This window comes from Prenolepis imparis, unplaced genomic scaffold, assembly GCF_030444845.1.
Source record: "Prenolepis imparis isolate NDT839.2.m4 unplaced genomic scaffold, iyPreImpa1.0 SCAF_13, whole genome shotgun sequence".
NCBI lineage: Eukaryota > Metazoa > Arthropoda > Insecta > Hymenoptera > Formicidae > Prenolepis > Prenolepis imparis.
In genome coordinates, this window is record NW_028141171.1 from 5,432,864 (window position 1) to 5,454,876 (window position 22,013).

Sequence of the window (22,013 nt, forward strand, 5' to 3'; positions counted from 1 at the left end):
AAGTGTTTTCAAATAGGATTTTTTATTATTTTATATATTTAATCTATATATAAAAATATTACTAATTGTCTATTTAAAATTATCAAATATCAATGATTTTTTATACAAATTAATTGTATGTCAATCAAATGATACACAGTTGAATTATTTAATATTATTAATATATGTGGCATTATATGTCATAAGATCAAAACGCAAATTAAATTTTCGTTAAATGCATGTTACTGATATTGAATATATAAACTTCGCAAATTGTGTTTTCGGTACTATGGAAATATTTTGCGTCTTGCATATGTCAGATACTGGATTATACCAGATACTATCAAAGTTTAACTTTTTCTTTCGTTTTTTACAATAATTATAATCGAATTTTTTTTGCGCTTCAATTTTATGTTACATACAATGTCATAACAGTAATAAATTATTGAACTTTGTATCGTCAAAAGATAATTAACGAAATGCATGTACGCATATTGATGATGCATGAAAGCAACACGACTGATACGCAAAAATCGAAAGAAAAAAAAATACGAATAGTTTCCTTTCCCCTTCTATCGCAAGAGAGATCATTCTCGAAGAGGTTGATATCTTCGTGTTAAACAATGCATATTCGCACCCACACTTAGCGCTCATTGTTGACGTCAGCGCTGCATACGATGAAAGTTACATCAGAAAATTAAATTGTATTATATACTTATTGCCCCTTCGTGGTAAGTTCGTGGCGAGTTCTACATTCTATATTCGAAGATTGGAAGACCGTTTTCAATCTACGTCGTAAATCAAATAAGGATAGAATCACTTCCGTATGATTCCTAGTAAGCTTGAAATATTTCCAAGTATGACTATTGCAGTGACGTATCTTCCGTTTAACTCAGGAAATACTTCAATTATTAGGAATGCGAGACTTTGCTCCAATGAAGTTTACATTGTGACATGAGTATAATTTATTTATTTAATATCTAATATTTTTCCTGATATTTTTAATTACATTAATTATAGTAATTATATTAATATAAATATTACAATTAATTTATTTAATAAAATTAATAATTATATTTCATAAAATTAAAATTAAAAAATATAATTATATTAATACAATTAATACAATTAATATAATTAAAACAATTAAGAAGATCGACAATTGCAAAGGAAAAGTATGAAGCATCATAATGATTGGCATCGATAATCGCGGCAAAACGATAATACATATATGTACGTTAAAAATTCACGGGGGAATCCATCTCAAAAGAGGAAGAAGAAATGCTATATATTAAACAAATAGATTAGTCACATGTCACAATATTTGAACTTTATTAAAGAGCAAAGTTTCTCTTAACCCCGATAAATGAAAAACTTCCTGTACTAAACGGAAGTTACATCACCGAACAGATTATATTCGGAAGCAGCTTCCTAAGAAATCACGGAATATTATATATTAATATGTATAAGGGATGTGATATGTATATGTGTGAGAAATGTACACAGTTGAAAAATTTGTGTTAAATTTAACAAATATCACATGTCCCAAACGGTCCACAGAAATTTTTGTGTTAATTTAACATAATACGGATATGTTAAATGATGACACGAATATTGTGTTAATATTTTAACATAAAATAAATGCAAACTTCAAGTAAACTTGAAATAAATTTTGTGTTAAATTAACATAGTTTTAATGTAAAAATTAACTAAAAAAATTATTAATTTTACATTTTATCATCTCCACTTATATTATAAAGTAAAATTAACATTTTTTTCTGTAAATTTTAACAGATAAATCTTGTCACTAATAATATCGAACATATTTATTATGTAAAATTAAAAGTAAATACACATTGTGTTATTTTTACACTTATTTTCAGTTATTTTAATAATTTAACATTTGAGTTCAATTAACACAACAGCAATATGTTAATTTAACACAAAAATTTTAACGGGGACCGTTTCTAACAAGAAAACACAAATTTTCCAACTGTGTATGAATATTAAGAAAGAGTATGTATTTATAAATATTAATATTAATAATATTGTATATAATATTATATAAGAAATAATAATATCAATAAATAATATTAATATTATTAAATAATATTATATATTAATTAATTAGATAGATTGCCATTTTTAATATAATATACAGAATTAATATAACAATGATAAGAAATAAGAATCGCAAAAATCTAATTGAATACTTATTTATATTGGCTGTATATAAGTAAAAGCCAAAGAGCAAAACGACGCCAAACCTATCGGTTCATTTCGATAATCTTTGATAACACAATGGAAAAATTATAATAAGTGGCATTCGATGGAACATATATCAGTAATAAGTTTTTAATAATAATCTTTTTCATACACTCAAACCCCATAACATGTGACTCATCTTTTCCCATTCTACTTCTTAAATGATTGCAAAGTATGATGTAACTTTATATAACACAGAACAATACCCATAGCTGCTTTTTTTCGGCTTAGAATATATAATTTATCTCTAGGTATTTTTTTTTACAACATACATAAAAAAAATACCTAGAGATAAATTATATATTCTAAGCCGAAAAAAGCAGCTATGGGTATTGTTCTGTATTATATAAAGTTACATCATACTTTGCAATCATTTAAGAAGTAGAATGGGAAAAGATGAGTCACATGTTATGGGGTTATTCTACTTGCACAAATTGCATACAGTGTAACTCGTCAAGTAATACCTGCGAACACGAGTACGAACCAGTTTATACTGCATACGAATTAGAGAATTGCTGTTTTCCGATTGCTGTTTTGAAACACACATTTCCTGTCTCATGCGAGATAAAAATTTTTCATTCGCATTTTAATCGATGATTTATCGCCTATGTTATGATGCTATTATTAATAACAATAGTAAAAGAAGATAATGCTCTGACAGAAAATGTACCTATAGCATGTAGCTTCAAATTCGTGTATCTTGCTTCTTGATATCCCCCAAAGAGAAGCAAGTTCATAATTAGTAGACATTTTTTATCGAAAACAGCAAAGCACAACAATTCGTACATTAGTACCAGGTACAAACATGAATATTCGTTTTTGTCATCATCAGATATTATTATTTAATATTGAATGTATCGGTTTTGATATTGAGAACGCTATTTATAATGATATATGATATTAATTGATGGTGAATATGTGTGATAATAATACATTATTGAATAAATATATGAAATATAAATATTAATTAACAAATAGAAGAAATATTTTAAAAAACATGATAAACATTATAATGAGAAATTAGACATTACAAGGGTTTTGGTATAACACTTGTTAGCACTATAATTTTAAAAAATATTTTGTTATTAGCATAATAACATTGTCTAACAATTATTTTGCATTATTATATCATGTATATTATGATTACTTTTTTTTATATTCTTATATGGAAGAGAGGATATATGTTTATTGCCAGGCTATCAGTATTACTTCTTACTCGTCTTGCGTTCATTAGTCATAATTGTAAAATTTGTTTATTGGCGCCAAGAATTGAGAGCGTAGTACGATATGATTGTACGAGCAAATAATATTATGAAGTACATTATCCCAAAACTCCTGCGTATCTTATGATTCTTTATTACATAATAATTTTACAGAAATCTTCCAAAGATGATGAATAATATTTATCAAGAATTTAATGTCAATTGATCAATTTTTTTAATTAATTCAGATTTAATATAATCTTTGTCACTTAATTAATTAATTAATTTAACATTGTTACATGAAATTAATGTTATAAGAAAGTCTCTCCATTCATTGAAATTTGTATACTTCTTGTTGACATTGATAAATTTTTATATAAGTAAAATAAGTAATCAAAAAATCTATTATCTTTTATATAACTATATTATCTTCATATACATAAAAATTGTGCATAGGTCAATATTACATATTAACAATTAAAATGTTTTTAATAAAATAAACATATGCAATTCCATCTAATATGCTAATCTAAATCAGAAACAGATTACAAATTATTTGTATCAAAATTAAAGATTGCTTATAGCGCTATTTTTTTAATTTAAAAGAAAAGCATAATTTATCTGGTTTATTTTAGCGCGTCATTTCTATCAAATTCTTCTATAATCGAATAATCGTTTTGTGAACTCGATAGAATTAAACAATGTTTTAAAATTTTAAAAAATTAAACAATCTAACAAATATTACGTAAATATATAGCAATAACCAACGTTATCATAAAAGTTTTGATCAATTCATCAATAAGTTCCTCTAAATATTGTAATTAACGTGTATATATATGCATAAAGGATTTTTTTAATAAATTTGGAACGCAATAAATGTTAGAAACTCTTTATTGGTTACGTCTGTATATGTGTGAGTATAAACATTTAGATTCAATAATAATGGCGATAAAAAGATTAATACAAATAATAATAATAATAATAACGATAATATCTTTTGTAGTATATAATCAAGATTAATAATAATAAGTAAAAAGAGCGATAATAAAAACGTCAATATAACGTCGCAGCTCGTAACATTCCGTAAAACATATTCCATAGATTTGTAAGATTTTTATGTATATATGTATATATATCTCTACATCATTTTAAAAATTTACAGAATTAGCTTAAAAAACTAACGTTGCGTCCAAGCGAATAAATTGTTAATATAACTTCAATGATGCGTGAATTACGGATATTATTCGATCCAACATTTTTCGCAATAATTATAATTTTTACAGAAAGGAACGCTTGTAGATTTTTACGCCGTAATATAATCGTAAAGCTATTGGATTCATAGATTTTCGAATTACAGCGAAAAAGATGTATGCGTTTTTACAATGATTTCACTTTCGACGATATTAATTAAATCGAGTACATCGTTCATTAAACAATCAGCCGTAAAGGCTGATCGGAAAAGGAAGCAGCGAATGGAAATCGAAATTAGAGAACAAATTATTCATAAGCACAAAGAGATACAAGATACAAGTTAAATTTTCTAAGAGACGGTTCCTTCCGAGAGATTCATTATTTCATTTTTAGTTTTAGCTGGAAGAATATCTGTACTCCGCTGACACTAAACACTACGAAGAAATGCCGATACTAGGATCGAAGCAGTATTAGTACCAGATATCTTGCGCGCGTGCAGCCTCTATAAATTACATATAAAAATATCCTCTACATAGTCAATATATAAACCATTAAAACGATATACGAAAAACATTATTTTAATCCCAAAGATCGCTATGTTATCTTGTATGTATGTATGTATATATATATATATATATATATATATATATATATATGTATATATGCGAAAGTCTCGTGTGTATAACATATATAATATAAAATCTATGTATACATCTTTATATAATTCGCGTTATCTTCCGACACACACATTCGTAATTAATATATCATGGCACATTCCTTTAGATGCAAAGATTCGCACAAACCGATCACATGAGTCTTTATTATTTTTATTTATTATTCTATATTCTTCTCTCGTCTGAATCCAACAATTATTCAGCAAAATAATAATTCTTTCGTAATACAATATACAGACGCATAACTGACAGGACTAAATTGACAGAATCGATCCAAGTGAAAAATATCAGCTGTTTAGTCGTCGGTTTGTGCGAATCTGACAAACAAACTCGCGATTGATGCTCTTAAAAGGTACACAATGAAAAAAAAAACGAGCACGCATATCGCTTTGGAAGAGCTTTGATGTCAGCCGTTTTGCTAGGCACTGTCTATCCCATTAAACGCATTAATAAAGCATTTTGATTTTTGGTAATATTAAAAATTCTCTATAAGATCGCTACGTTGAAAGAGGAAGCGGCAGCTCATTGAACTCAGGCACTTTTTTCGTTGGAGACCCTTAGCTTTAGAGATTTCCCGAAATTTCGGGATATTATATATAATATAATAATAGTAATCTATGTCTATATATTCGCAGAAAAAAAAGAGACTAACAATTGCACTAATCGATCACTCACGGAAGGCTAACTAGGCTCGCGAATGTGAGAGCTCTATGACGTTTTATAAATTCATCGAAAACGAGCCACCGCCTGTAGGCACGTAAATCGCGCACTAGGAGAAACATAACAAGTGTCGAGAGAGATAGATAGTCTTGCGACAGCGGAAGATACTCGGAATAAATAGAGACGCCGGGGTGGAAAGGGGGGAAGGGGGTTAATCGAGAAAGCGGAAAGTGTTAATAGTAGCGGTGCTTTGCCGGGCCGGAAATTTTTCGGCGCCGCGCGGCATCGGAAAAATTAATAAAATTAAATGATATGTTGCTTCTCTTGTTAATTCGTGGTTTTTTCCTTAACCCGTAAAATGAGTAAACGTAAAACGTAAAGTCTAACATTAAATCAAGCGCGATATTACCATATGTCTAAATATATCCTCGAGAAGTATACGGTATAAAGCGAGAAAAGAAACTTTACTTGCGCGAATACAGAGGCGAACAGTTATTAGTATAGTTGTTCTCTTAGGCTGGGCGCATAATATGAATTTTAAATCGATCAAATGTTTGTTTAATCGATGTCGAGCAACATCAATGACTTTTTATCGAGTAAATAGTTTAGTCAAAGATTCGCGAATATTATATCGACAGGCAGACAGATAATCGATCCGCAACCGCGATCCAATATGAATTTACATAAATATATTTAATATATATTATATATGTATTAAATTATTAATTAAATTATTAATAATACTTATTATATATATAATATATAAATGATTAATTTATATAATTCAAAAGCTTTTTAATGATCGACAAAAAAGTCCAGCCTTTATATTTTATATATATCCGAAGTATGTAATATTACAAGTGCAATCTCAACTCGTCGTCGTAAAATTGTTTGTATATGGCTATCGAAATACATTCGTAAGGCTACAGATTGAAAGCACAAGTGTTACGTCTATCTAAGAGCACTTTCTATATTCGTTTCTATACGTATGAATAACTTGTTATCATTTCCCTCATCGACGAAACGATAAATTGCATGTACGCTTTTGATGTAATAATATGTTCAGCGAAAGTTGGACAGTTTCAAGTATCACTGCCGATGAATTATTCTCATTCCGATCTCGATACAAAAGCTGAATACAATTATTGATTTTAATTGACCGACTGTCCATTTTGTTAAAACCCTATCGCGTTTCCATAGTGCGTTCTCTTATAAGCCATACGAATTAGACGGATCACTTTTTTTAAGATTATTAATTTTCGTCGTTTCGTTACTTTCATTTTCACTGCTTATCCTCGTAACGGAAGGTCTTCGTGTTGGACTCTTGCTGACTCGACATCGTCATGGTGACGGTTTTCTTCTCCGTGACTTTGTGCTTCATCGTGCGCTCCTCGACGGAATCATTGTCGAAACCCTTGAACGTCGACAGATCGTTGCCAGACGTTGTGTACTCCTTGGTCTCCTCCGTAGTCTCGTAGTTGGAGCTGCTACTCTTGCCGGGTGTGGACGCGTACGTCTTCGTCGTGATAGTCTCGATTCTGCCGCCGGGGATGACCTTGCTCTCGATGTTCTTGAAGGTCTGATGCTGCGGGACACCTCCGCCGAATCGCTGAGTGTCTACCTGCTTTTCGGAACGGAAGGTGCTCATCGGGCTGATGCCCGAGAACCGATCGGTCGGATATTTCTGATCCTTGGAATCGTCGGTAGTTTGCTCCTGAATGATTTTGGGGATGGTGGACGGGGGTTTTGGTGAGTACAGAATGTGTTGAGGCGGCGGAGTCGGATACGAAGCCCCGATCCCATCCGATCTCCTCTCCGAGGTGTAGCTCTCCTGGTTGATCCTTCGCTCGATCGAGCTGTACTGACCTGGTGAATTGTCCGTTATAATCTTCCTCTCGGTGACGACGTACGGATTCCTGTCCTGATGACTGTCGATGATGTACTTCCTGTCCAGGGATCCGTACTGATTGTCCACGGTGGATCGATACTGACTGTCCTTCATCTTCCTCTCGAGCGTACTCTGCGTCGAGTGTACCTTCTCCGGGCTGATCAGATTCTGCCGATCGCTGCCGAACTGGTGACTGATGTGCTGCGTGGTGGACTGCAACTGGTCCAGAGTGTGGTTCATCGTCTGAATGGGCGAAGGTGTGCTTTGCGGCTCGTACGCCCTCGTCTCGTATCGGGTGGTGTAGCTCTGGTAGCCGCTCTGCTCGGCTGCCAGGTCACCGTCGCCGTCGGCCAGGTCCGATCGGTTCTTGTATTTGGCCAGACGAATGGCGGTGAGTCTGCCTCGTGCCTCCTCCAGCTCGCGTTCGATTCGTAACACCTCCGAGCGCGCGTCGATCTCTTGCGCGATACCACCTACCATCCGGCGGTTCAGGACCAACGATCTGTCCTCTTCTTGTTGAATAGCCTGTTGTGCAGCGCGTACAAGATTATCAGTAGCACGTTTCACGGCGTTACCGGCCGCCTGTAGGCGTTTCGTGCTCTCGCTGTCAGGGTCGGCCTTGACCTTGCAAGCGACCAATAGTTGTGCCGTGCTGCTGGCAACCTGCTTAGCGCTGGAGATCAACTTCTCCTCGGAGCTTACGCCTTGAACGAGAGCGTTCGCGGATTCCACGAGACTGTGAGTGGCGGCTGCCACCATTCGAGCGGCTGAAATTAGACCTTCCGACCATTGACCATCGTCGGAACTGGTCAACGGCGTGCGTGACACTTTGCCGGTCGCGATGAGTTCTCGTTGAGCAGCACTGGCGGCTTTTATCAGAGCCGAGGTTGCGGCGGCGATCGACTTGGCGGCTTCCAGAATCATTTCATCGAAATTCATGTCTTCGTTGGTCTCCTGTTGAAGACAAGAGAATACATATATTAAAAAATTAGATCAATTGCAATGTAACAATCTTTCCCTGAGAATTGGAAATAGAATTATAGTCTTGAAGAAAATAAATTGTATTGATGACTGTGGAATGTTCTTAATTAACACTCACCCGCAAACGCTGACTTTTCCGATCGCCGTAATAATATGTTCGATTCTCGGTCGATCATTCACAACGACCAAGAAAATCAAACATATCTCGCGGAAACCGGGAGACGACGTCCACTTCTATACCTGTCGCATTACGAGTAATCGCGATGTAATAACAAAATCGAAAACCCACCTGAATGCTTCTTCTTGGTCTCAGACTGGCCAGTTTCTTGGCGGCCGCGTCGATACTAGCTGCTGCACCGAGCAATTCGTTTTCCGCGATCACCGTAGGATCGTCAGGATCGACCCAATCGTTGCCCTTCAATAACTCCGCTACTGCCACCAGCTCCGTCACACTCTGCGCGATCTTGCGCGAGATCGCCGGCAGGGTATGTTTAGCATCGCCCGACCTGGATGATATCAGCAGTATGGCCTGAAGCAGCTCTCGGTAGTTGATGGCGACATCGTGACCCGCTTGAAGAGTACGATCACGCAACTCGGCGGTCTCGGCGCAATTGTAGGCCGCGCTCCTGCAGATAGTCAGCATGTCGCTGATGGACTTTCTGCCCATGTTGGCGGCGGCGATGATGTCGTCCTGCTTGCAGCTGTTCCCGGCGGAGACCGCCTTCGCTGTCGCTAGGGTGATGCTCTTCGTGCAGCGTACTAGATCCTCCGGGGTCACGTGGCTCTTCAGGGTCTCCGAGCTGTTCAGCGCTCGAATCTCTTGTGCTATAGCCTCGATCGTGGACTCCAGGGCTCTAGTTCCGCGCGTGTGCTCATCCTCCACGGCTTTCACCGTCTTCAGCAGCGACGTCACGTTGGTCACCATCACCTGAACGAAGATTAGAACATGATGTGAGTATATTAGTCATATATAAATCGTTTCTATACACTTGTAATATTAATATCCACGAGAGAAACAGAATATTTAGTTAGTAGTATTAGATTTTAAGTGATGATCTTAAAATAATGAGCACAAATACACTAAGAGGCAAATAATATGTAGTGTATTAACATATATTAGTGCCCAATGCGCGTGTCATGGTTACATGAGCCTATCTAAATGATCTGATGAAACGATAAGCAAAAAATTATGCGGAAGCATCAACTCTAGAAGACTGTTAATGATCCAAAACGCATCGCTGTGAATAGAACGTACGTACCTAAGGATGATTTGCCCGATAAAATGATATAAACTAAATTAAGATAAAATTTTCGGTGAAAAGAAAGGTCGTTAACGAAGAAAGACTAACGTTTCGCTTAATATAAAATCATTTTAATGTGTCATTTTCCTCAAAAAAGTGCAAAAAGATATATCTGATCATAATATATAGTGTGTTAATCTCGATATACTTCTATGTGGCCCTAAATATTAAATTATAATCGCTCTTTTCATATTAATAAATGTTAGAAATGATAACTATATGTTGAGGTCGAGTACTCGACATTTCTTGTTGATGTCTTATATAGTTTATAGTTTGTAGTCTTATATAGTATATAAGATTTTTAGCAAAACTTCTCTCTCTCATATTTTCTCTATGTAAAAAATATCAAGCACGTAAATTACTCTGGCTATATGTCATACATCTTATACAAGACTATGATGAAAAAATACAATGACAAAGAGGGGAAGGGGAGAACGGAAAATCCGGCTACATGAGCAACACTAAGTCGGACGTCCGTTGTGCCGGCTGAGAGCTCTCGGAAGTGGAGAGCAGACGGATTAATTCCTCCTCTTGATCGGACACGAACCATTCCGATTCCGAGCCGCCGATGTCGCTCAGATGCACAAACTGCTGCTGCAGCTGTCGCTCTAAGACCTAAGATCCGGGAGGATCGGCCAGACCAAAATCGTCAATGTGAGAGACTCGTATTAAAGTCCACCAAATTTGCATCGTCGAAACATTCATGATATACAGATAAGATTACGCTCTACATTATTACTACTGGCTGTCATTATCACCTCCCTCTCGGGAAGGAGCGAGAACAAGCATGTATATACAAAACAGGCGGAGAGAATCGTTACAGACAAACAATATATTCTTTACAAAGATGCCACTTTTCGCTAGATAAAACGCATTCGCCATTTTTGTTATAATACATATAGAAAGATAAAAGTACGAAGGTGGATTTTAAGGTGGACTTTAATAACGTCGGTCATTTTTTTTTTTTATTTTGGTCTGGAGAGAGAGATACTTTTGCCCTGTACATCTACAATTTCGCACGATCGAGAACGATGATGATGAACGCTAATGTTTTTACGTGAACGAGATTTTAGTGGAATGAGAACGAAATCGGTTAGAGAGGTAAATAAGAACATATTTGTCAAAATGAGTCGATTAAAGTCCACCCCAAAAATTGTTTTAAGAGGGATATGCATTCTCTATGTTATGTTTGAAATAAAACATTATTAAAACTTGGCAAATATTAATTAAAACTGCAAATTTGTTATTAGTCTTCATTAATTCTTATAAGAGGGATTTATATTAATTTCATCCTAAAATATTTCTGCAAAACTTACAAGGTTGAGCGTATATGTTCTATAATTACGCTGAAAATATTATTAGATTTCTTGATAAATTAATCGATTACAGGAATTCTCATCATATTCATTAGTCTTCATTAGTCTTTAAAGGATGCGTTTCGTCAAATTAATAAATCACAACGTAAGTTAATTATTTAAGCAAATTATTCCATTAAAAATTATTATAAAAAAACCTATCTTTCCTCTTCTTCTAGTCCAGCTAAGTGATTAATCCTAAGCGACAACGCGTGATAAGCTCCATTCTTGTTAGAACGACGACCAACGATTGATCACCGAAGCAAAAACGGAAAAAAGATTCCTCATGAAAGCGAATTACCTTGGCGGAATCCTTGAGATGCGCCATACTGGGGTCGTTGATAGGTTTCCCGCTGGCGGCCTTAGTGGCGTGTATGAGGTCACCGAGTGCGGAAGCGACGTCCTTCACGGCGTTGATCAGCATCACCTGGGCTTCCGGATTCTGACTGCCCAGACTGGCCGCTCCGTACTTGACGACCTCGGCGAGCTGGACGATGGTCGACACCGCGTTTTGCGCCGCGACTGCCAGCTGTTCCTGCGAAGATGCCGCTCCGGCGACCAACGTCTTTGTATCTTCCACCAGCGCCTTGGCGGTCTGCAGTATACTTTCGCGATGATCGGCGAATGTGTCGCTCTCGTTCTCGGCGTGCAGGGTGCCGGCGGTGGCGAACATGATGGTGGTGTCCAGGTCGCCGATGATGCCGGAAACAGTGCTGGCAGCGTTGATGCACGCCTGAGTGCCGCGCGAACCCGCCTGCAGAGCCGCCAACACCTGCGACACCTTCTCGGTCACGTTCTTGCTGTGTTCCGCGACTTCTCGCTGAGCGTAAGCGTCGCCAGGTGCCATCTGACAGGTGCCGGCAGCGCGAACGATATCCGCGCAAGCCCGCCCGAGTTCCTGGACACCGGTGCGAAGTTTGGCGGACACATCGGCGTTGGATGCGGCCGCGGATGCTCCGGAGGTGTCGCGAGCAAGCTGGGTGTACTTGTGCGAGATGTCGACCGCTAGGGGACCCAATCTAGCCACATCTGTACTAGATTTGGTCGACTGTAAATAAAAGAGTATATAAGTAATGTAACATATTCTTTAAAACATATTATTTTTACTTTTTTAATATGAAAATTTAATTAGCAAATAAACATCTTATATAGCTGATTTCTGTAAAAAAAATATTAATAAAGTGTTAATTTGCTAATTAAATTTTAAAATAATGTTATAAATAATATATTATAATACCTTATCCACGATTAATATTTTTTGACAGAAATCAGCTGATAACTGTCAAAAATATTAATCGAGTTTTAAGTATTATAACATATTATTTAAAACATATTACTAATTTAATTTTTATAACATATTATTATTTTAAAATTTAATTAGCAAATTAACGCTTTAATCAGCTAATTTCTGTCAATGAATATTAATAAAGTGTCAGTTTACTAATTAAATTTTGAAATAATATATTATAAAGAGTTTACATCAGAGCATTGTATATTATATATTTTATAATTATAGATACAAAAGTTTACCATTTCTTGGGCCAAGCGAGCGATCTCTTTAGCAGCTTCGACCATCCTCGTCTGATAATCCACGTAAGAATCCACGGTGTCGATGGTGGACATTCTATGATCCTCCAGTCTGACCATCGCACGGGAAATCGTGTCGATCAGACCTGTCACGATGCCCGCGGACGTAGATATAGTCTCGAGAGTATTTTGCAGTTCCTGAAGAGCGTCTTTGGTGCACTCTACCGTCTCGTCCACCTCGGAGTGCAGCCCGACGGCTTTAGGATTACCAGCTGACTCCTTCGTAACGTAGATCAATTGCAACGCCGACTCGGCTACAGTTTTCGTCTGGTCCAGCAGCACCATCTGCTGCTTCGAGTGTACCATGTTGGACGCGGCGCCGATCGCGCCGGAGACGAGCGGCTCCGAGTAGAGGGCGATTTGATTGACAGCATGACCGACGTTCTCCGCCTCGTATTTGGCGGCAGTACGCAAGGGCTCCAGTTTCTCGCGCAGTTCGCTCGCGCTGCTCTCCATCTGGTCGGTGAATCCCTGGACGGTGTTTTCGCGACGCGGCAATAAGGCCTGTGAAACCGCGCTGAGCGAAGCGGCATCGAGTTCGCGTATGCGTGCTGACAACTTCTCGATTGCCGCGTCGCATTCTTTCTGACCAGGCGCCTTGTCACGAATCGATGCTACCAGCGACTTGATAGAGTCGCTGACGCTCTTGCTGTGGTTAGCCAGCAGCTGCCAGGTCGGCGGATCCTTCGGGCTGACCGCGAGACTCTTGGCCGCCTGCACCATGGCGCAGGAACCGTCGATGATGGATTTGCCGGCGCTGGTGATCGGTTCTTGGGCAACTCTAGCCGCGATGGATATCTTGGCCGGTTGACTCGCGAACTCCGGAGAGCTCGCAAATGTGCAGAGATTGTCGACCGCCTCGAGCAACGGTTTCGTGGCTTCTGTGCATCTCTCGCGATTGACGTCGGAATAATTCTTGTCGAGCGCCTTGATCTCCTTAACGAGGCACGCTGTCGAATTGGCAACGTCCTTGGCGGACTGGACAAAGTGCCGCTTGGCTACTGGATTGCTGGTTTTGCTGGAGGCGAGTCTACACGCGTTACAGACCGCGCTGGTGTGCTTAGCGATTATAGTTGCGGCCGAAAGCACTTGCTCCTGCGTAGTGGTGGGATTGCTGAGACTCTGGCAACCGCTGTGTATGGCCTGAGCTGCTCGCAGAAATTGCGCTTGATCCACCAGACCTGGTTTACCTGCCACCGAAGTAGGGTCGCTCACTCCTGCGAGATAAGCGGCTTGAGCCGCAGCTTCGATCAGGCCGCAGATCGAGGAGGAGACTCCGCGGACCGCTACGGAGAAGTTCTCGTGCTCCGATTTCTTCGCGTAGTTCGCGATGCCGGTCATCCCGTCGCCGAGGCTCTTGCTCTTCTCCATGACTGTTTCCAGACACTCGAAGTATGAAGCATCGGAGATAGGCTCGCTCGGATTGTCCAGCAGAGATCGCATGGATTGAATATTCCTGATGGCGTTGTCGCACTCGTTTTGTCCGGGTGCCGCCGAAGTGCACACGTCTACTAGATAATTGATGGAATCAGTGACTGCACGTGCCGCCGCCGAAAGCTGATTCTTCGCGTTCGGCGCGGTGGGGTCGGCCGCGACCGATTTGGCGGTCACGAGGAGCTTGCTGGACGTCATGGTGACGTTCTTCAGCGACACAACCACTTGGCTACGGGTCTCAATCGTCGTCTGACCCGCCATCTCCATGCCCACGCCCAACAGATCGCCGAACGCATTGGTGAATTGCTTCGACGAGTTTGCGAGCTGCACCGGTGAACGCACGGACGACACTAGGTTCGAGGACGCGTCGTTCAGATTGGCGGCCGCGTTATTGAGGTCGCTCTGTAATTGTCTGCAAAGTAAAAATTGCAAAATGTACGACAAAACTGAAATAGTATCTATCTATCGTACGTCAATTATTCTAGGCAAGCGATAAGGATGCATTAGGCAGTAAAACACCTACAGACCGAGATAAACAAAAAAAAAAAATATATATATATATATACAATGAAAAAAGGCTATTTACCCGTAACTCTTGCTCGTTTGCGGGAATTCGTTCATGATAAGTATCTGAGCCATCTCGTCGATGTTGTATATCGCTTCGTCCACGTCTCTCTGTCCGGGCAAGCAGGACACACACTTGTTCAACGAATTGGAGACATCTTTGGCGACCACGGCTAAGTTGGCCTCGTTCTGAGGGTCGTCGGGATTCTTCAGTACGCGTCGCGCTTCCTTGACCAAGCGCAATGATCGCAGAATCACGTCGTCGGCGGTCATCAGCACTTTCTTCTGCGTCTCCGGCTGATTAGACGTGGCGGCTACGCCGCGTACAGCATAAGTAAGGTCTTTCAAGGCCGATGCGGTTTCTCTAGCGGCGCTTCCAGTATAATTTTTGTTACCCTGCTTGGCGGCGGACAATAATTGCGCCATAGCAAATCCAACGTTCTTCGACGTGGCGCCGAGTCTCAAAGCGGTAGATTCCGTTGTCTCTTCCGGCAGAGGCCTTAACGAGGCTGCCTCGACGGCGCGATAGAACTCGCCCAGTTCATCCTTCAGACTATTTATCAACTCCTCCGCGGCGTCGAGCTCCAGTCCACCGCAAGCTTCTCTGGCGCGCGTCACCGCCGATCTTAGATCCGCCAATGAGGATCCCAACTGCTGCGAGGTATTGTTCAGCTGCATGGCGGACGCCTGATCCGTGACCGTCGGCAGGACGGCCCTAGCGGCCTTCACCACGGCAGTACCCGGTTGCAGAAACTGCTCGGAAGCGTTTATCAGGTTTAATTGCGCCGTAGGATTATCCGGCTGCGCCTGAGTGCCTTTTACTCCCGATACCAAGTGAGGAATATGTTGCGCTATCGTGCGGCACTCCATGTTGAGTTCCTCCTGGCTGGCTGGATTCGTGTTGTGATGCCCGGCACCGGAAGACGCCGCGATGCACTGCGTAGCAGTGGATGCAGCTTGTTTGGCGCAGGCCTCCAGTCGCGTGATGAGTTTCCTGCGTAACGCCGGAGTCGCTGCTGCGGTGGTCGCGATTCGTAATTCCTCCGCCGCCTGGCGAAGCTGATCCTGCATCCTCGCGTCGTGCGGACTACTGGCGCACTGTCGCGCCGCCTCCACCATCTTGGCCGTGGCATCGGCGAGCAGTTTCGCCGCCGCCAGAAGACGTTGTTGCTGTTCCGAATCCGTCTGTCTCTCCGCCTCGCCTTTGATACTCTGAATTAATTGTGCGGTAGCTTGACCGACGACTCGCGCCTGTCGCACCATCTCGCCGGCGTCACCGGTGCTGGCGAACAGTCTGTCGGTCGCAATTAGAATGGTCTCCACCGCGCCCTCCTGAATGGACTCCTTCGCGCGTTCTCCCCTGGTCGCGGTCTTGATGTGATTGAGAAGATCGTTCAAGGTGCGGCTGACCTCGCTGGCGGCGACGCTCAGTTCCTTCAACAGATTCTCGTCGCCGCATGTCTCGTTGCAGACTTCGACCAGGCGTTCCACGGCTTTGGTCACCTCACGCACGGCGTTCATCAGTTGCGTTTGACAGGCGGGCGAGTGTAGGGTCGGCGCCACCACTTTGGCGCAGGCTACAAGCTGTGATGTGGCTAGAGCGCATTGCGTCGCAGCCGATATCACCCTGTTCTGGGTAACTGAGTCTTCGCACGTGGCCGCTATGTTCTTCGCCTTCAGCACCAAAGCAGCGGTGGTATTGGCGACGGCCTTGGCAAGCGCAAGCAGCATGTCCTGTAGCTCGCGATTCGAGTCATCCTCTTCGCCAATGGTTGTCAATACTTGGTGCGACGCCTCGCCTACTCGCGACGCCGCGTTGAGAAGATTCTGCCGTGGCTAAAATGCAAGTAAAAAATAATTTATTTTATATAATGCTTATATACAGACATACGTATATAAACAGAAATAGAGAGGAAAAACATTAATGAAAGAAATATTTAAAATAATAATTTGACAAATTCTTTTATAAAGTAATTACAAGCGAATTTTTTAATGATGGAGGGTTCGAAAAAAACTAATGTATCCTGTAAAAAAAAGGTACATCTAATATTATCTGCACTATAAAGCTTTGACATGTTAGTGCTTACATATTGTTCGTAGATCGTTGTTATGAAAGGCTGCAGGAAAAAAAGAAGGAATTCGAAACTTTAACATTTAACTTTACAATCATTTTCTAGCTCTACTCTTACATTGTTTTACGCAGTTTATTTGTCACGAGATACAACACTCACCTCTTTGGTCTCCGGCTCCGTGGCCTTTAGCAGATCGGAGAAGGCCGAACAGAGTTTCCGGGCGGCGTCCAATAATCGCTCACCAGACGAATCATCGTCCATGAGAGCGGCTATCATTCGCACGCCCTTCGTCATCTCCGGTAAATTCGTAGCGATCGTCGTAATCGCGGCTCCCACTGCGGTATGATCGACGTCATCAGCTGGTCCCGAGGTCAACGTGACCACCTGAGCGGTCGCGGCGTTCATCGCCGCGATCTGCGAGCCTACGTTCTGTTTGTGAGTGTCGATGGTCTGCTCGATCCATCTGAGGGACGCCGGATCCGTCCCTAGCTCGGGCAGCTGAGCCTTGGTAGACAGTTCCATCTCGGCGATATGGATCACCTCGTGACCGGCACTGATGGTCGATAATAAGGCACGTTGCGGTTCGGATAGGACGGATGTCACTTTAGTTTGTTGGACCTGGATTTCGAACAATCGTACATTGCAAAAATCTCTCTACAGTCGAACATCGCGAATTTTAATATCGTAAAAAAATAATATTCCTCGCCGTAAAGAAAGTTGTGCGACAACGTTTTTATGGGAATGCAACATTTCGCTTAACGATTAACCAATGAAAAATGTAATAAGGGAATTGCGCTTACATAAACGAAGCGTACGTAAAACTGCAACCGAATAGTTGCGGCGATACAGAGTTTACTGATCGATCGAATAATAAGAATGTTCCCTATCGTGAGAGAGCATCTAAATGATTCCGCGCCGGTGACGCGTAATAGAGATTTTTATCTTAATCCAGTAAGCGCTGTACCGAGAGAGAAACATGGAACGCAAACAAATCAAACGAGAGAGAGAATTAAAACGGAAGAGATCTCCGTAAACTCAACAGTAACAGATAACTGAAAATGTTATCGTAATGTACCTACTCTGTGTCCGCAATAGAAGGCGCCTAGCATGAAAATAAATTTAACCGTCTATTAGTCCCTTACAAAATTTTCTCGCTCTTCTTGACGTGCAATGATTTCATCGGTGCGACTTTAGACATTTGCAAAAAGTGTATAATACTATCCCAAGTATATATATATATTTTATATTTATATTATATATACATAATAAAATTAAAATAATATAATATATTGTAAATAACATGTTATAATACCTTATCTTCGATTAATATTTTTTGACAGAAATCAGATGATACTGGCAAAAATATTAATCGAGTTTAAAGTATTAGTATAACAAAAATATATATGTATATATAATATATATGTGTGTATATGTACCCACACATACGTGTCATTAATCATCCATAATTATGCAGTAGTACGACACGTTCTTTGTCATTATTACGTCAAATATCCCGAAGATACCAATTTTTACAACGCTTGGAGGCGCGATATATATTTATAACAAGCAACTAAAAAACACCGACATCCAAAGTGAGCTTGAGAGCAATTTAAGCGCTTTTTTAACGAAGCTTACCATAGGCGGGGCATGAGCGATGTTCACCTGTCCACTGACGGTCGTGTATTGAGCACCACCTATGTGACCGGTTCCGTATGGTCGGGCCCCTACAAATCACACCATGCACGCTCTAACCCGATGATCTTATTTACAATTATCGAATGTGTCCGATCGAGTCCTCGAGTCCACGAATCTGTGCATTTAGATGTAGTAATTTTCTGTCAAAAGCTACAAGCGCGTTTAATTATTTCATCTCATTATAAGCGGATATTTGACGAATGCTTGAAGCTTGTTGAATGTGTATTTACAAAATGAAAAGTGTATATATATGTATGTACAACATATATCAATAAAGATCCGAGGATTCAATCGTGCAAAGGATATCGCTAATTAATTTCTGCTTCTAAATATATTAAGAGAGAAAAAGCAAGTGTAAGAACTCATGATGTTTGAAAATTTAAAAAGATTACGCAGTCTTTTCACAATTTACAAAACTAATAAATTTTTCAAAGCTGTCATATATGCAAAATGTTCCTCCGTCTACTACATCCGTTTAATTATATTATTCTTTGATGAAAAATACAATAAAAAAGTCTCGAATCATTTTCTTCTGCAATGCTCGACGATAAAGAAATTATTAAATAAAATACAGCCAATCAATTTAGCGAAAGAAGATTAAACTTTTGTACATATTTGATTTACATTATGCTTTGATAATTATATATAATCGCTATATTGAATAACATAATAAAATACTATTTTCAGGAACAATCTTAATTATTTCATATTAAGTTATTTGAGAATAAAGTAAAATACTATAAAATTTTAAATAAGCGGAACACTCACCATCTCCTCCGGCCCTCATGACAGCTGGTATGGCAACCGAGACGGCTTCTACATTTCCTTTACCGACATTGCTGGTCTCGTGTTGCATGATGGTGGCCCTGTCAAACGAAATATATGTAAAGCGTATCAAGTCATCTATCCTAAACGCTCCTATTCAACCCGAGTAATACCCGTGCGAATTGGAAACTACTCGAATATGTTTATTCGCATGGCGTCTCAGAAACTCCTCCATGATCGTATTAAACTAATGCGAAATATTCACGAGACATGATGTGCACTGAACGCGAAAGTCAATTGCTTTGCTTCTCGGCGAGCCTGACTCGTCGAGAACTGATAATTGTTCTAACACAGTCTTAATAACGATTATTACTTCGGTCCACGCCCGCCTTCGCGAAGAAGCTAACACGTATCGATAGCGTGAGAGACACTCACTTTAGAGGCGACACGCTGTCCTCCACCATGGTAGATCCCTCGTCTCCCTCGATTCCGAAGTGATCCTTCGCTTTTTGCTTTTTCAGGATGATATCGATATAACCTGCGATCAGTTGAAGTATCTGCTCCGCTTCGGTGGTCTGCACGCTGTAATATTGATCGGAGTAGTCGCCAAAGTCGAGGGTGAAAGTGTTCGGCGAGGCGCCCCACCGTCGCACAGTCGTTAACGGCCACGTCTTCAGGATCTCCTTTGTTTTCTCGTCGAGTCGCAGGACCGAGTCCTTCGTCACGCCGAGCAAACGCGGCACCAGCTTGTTCTTGCCCTTCATCTTCTCTTTTACCAAGAAGAAAGTGACACCGTACGTGTTCAACGACCTGGCGGTCTTGGTGTATAAGACTTTGGCGTCCAGCTCTGAGAGCCCGATATGCTTCTTATGCTCCGCGAAGACCTTCTTTTCGATTCCCTTGACTTTTACATATGATTGCGGCAGAAATTCTTTAAGACTAAGAGAAAGAGAAAAATATACACAAATGTTATAAATAAAATACTGATAGTGATAGAGTTGAAGAATTATATACAGAATCGCAACTCACTCCAGAAAACCCGGCTTATGTTTCTCCTCCTTGTGATCACCAAATTGAATTTGACATTGGATTCCGGCGAAAACACAAGCCTTCTCCTGCGTAATCGGATGTGTACCGTCCAAAATCGCATCTCGTGCTTGCACGTACAATAGTGACAATTGTACAGGATCGCGGCTATCGATGTTTTGATCCGAGAAGAAAAATTTCCTCCTCAACAGAACGGTCTCGGATTCGTCTATGCCTTGTTCGCGCAGAGTCTTACTTGGATCTATCCAATTAACTGTGAAATGAAAAACGCGAAGTGTGAAAACATATTTGCATTCGCTATTTATTGTTATACAAAGTAAGAGAAACACTACAATAAAAAAGAAGATGATTCTTTTATAAGAAGAAAATAGAAGATTTTTGTATCATATTTTATTTTGGAAAAAATTGATTTAAAAAAATGGAATATTGATAATTTACATTTACATTTTGTGTTTCTTTTTTAATTGAATTCTAATAAACTCTGATCTTTCTAATTATCTTCTGTTATATATCATTCAACTACAACGATTAATATACAAATATGAATATACAATATTATATTATATGTAATAAAACAATTTAAAATAATTTAGGTAATTCAAGAAAAAAATTATATGTGTAAAATATTAAGAAACTAATTTTTTTTTAATAGAAAGAATGTTGTATATTTTTATATATATTTTAATAGCTTTGTATAATATCATTTCCTTTTAATTGCGATCCACTCCTTGTGTATTGATTAAATTTTAAATCTAAGTTTAAATAAAATATCAAACTAAAATATCAAACTTAGATAAAACTTAATAATAAAATACTTAAATATAACTAAAAGCTGAAAATCTTATTACCTTCATCGTCGGTTTTTAACTTCTTCCTCAATTGTTCCATCTTGGCGTCCCTTTCGCCCTTCTCCTCCTTCTTTCGCTTCAACGTGAGAGTGCCGAAATTTCCGGGTTTCTGATTTTCATTTTCCTCCTCCACTAACTCGCGCACCAAAGAATACTCATCGTGATTCGTGATGCCTATCTTCGTACATATCACCACCATGAGATTTGCTACGGGTTGACTGTCGTCCACCAGCATGGTCTTCAGCGTTCCGTCCAGCATCCGCACTCGGAGAGTACGAAGCTTACGACGGTACTCGAGTAGATCCCCGTTTCTCAGGATGTAGTAGTCGAGATTTCGCCCGGGTTCGAGCCAGACTCCCTTCTTCACGTCCTCATCAGCGAGGAACAGGCCGTAATCTTTCGCTACGAGAAAGAGTAACAAGATAACGCATTTTGGAAATTGTATAATTTTATCAAGTATCTATATTTAATATTTTTAATACATTTATTATATGAATAATAGAAC

The 22,013-nt window shown here is 39.6% G+C and overlaps 1 protein-coding gene across 7 annotated transcripts in view; it reads right to left on the minus strand.

Annotated features, from left to right (window-relative positions):
- Window positions 1-4,321: 4,321 nt before the first annotated feature.
- The window catches only part of Rhea (Talin_middle and talin-RS domain-containing protein rhea), a 48,314-nt gene continuing 30,622 nt past the window's right edge, over window positions 4,322-22,013 (minus strand). For 4 of the 7 annotated variants that reach the window (XM_083053555.1, XM_083053556.1, XM_083053557.1 and 1 more), the window contains 12 exons: window positions 21,509-21,910; window positions 20,643-20,913; window positions 20,049-20,552; window positions 19,617-19,714; window positions 18,789-18,877; window positions 17,313-17,771; window positions 17,169-17,198; window positions 15,104-16,917; window positions 13,027-14,929; window positions 11,798-12,544; window positions 9,130-9,768; window positions 4,322-8,813 (listed from right to left, as the gene is read on the minus strand). In XM_083053555.1, the coding sequence (XP_082909681.1) occupies window positions 7,254-8,813; window positions 9,130-9,768; window positions 11,798-12,544; window positions 13,027-14,929; window positions 15,104-16,917; window positions 17,169-17,198; window positions 17,313-17,771; window positions 18,789-18,877; window positions 19,617-19,714; window positions 20,049-20,552; window positions 20,643-20,913; window positions 21,509-21,910 (8,516 nt within the window). In that variant the 3' untranslated portion in view covers window positions 4,322-7,253. Of the gene's footprint in view, window positions 8,814-9,129; window positions 9,769-9,819; window positions 10,757-11,797; window positions 12,545-13,026; window positions 14,930-15,103; window positions 16,918-17,168; window positions 17,199-17,312; window positions 17,772-18,232; window positions 18,256-18,788; window positions 18,878-19,616; window positions 19,715-20,048; window positions 20,553-20,642; window positions 20,914-21,508; window positions 21,911-22,013 lie in introns of those variants that run through there. The other 3 variants (XM_083053559.1, XM_083053562.1, XM_083053560.1) reach the window with 3 other exon arrangements.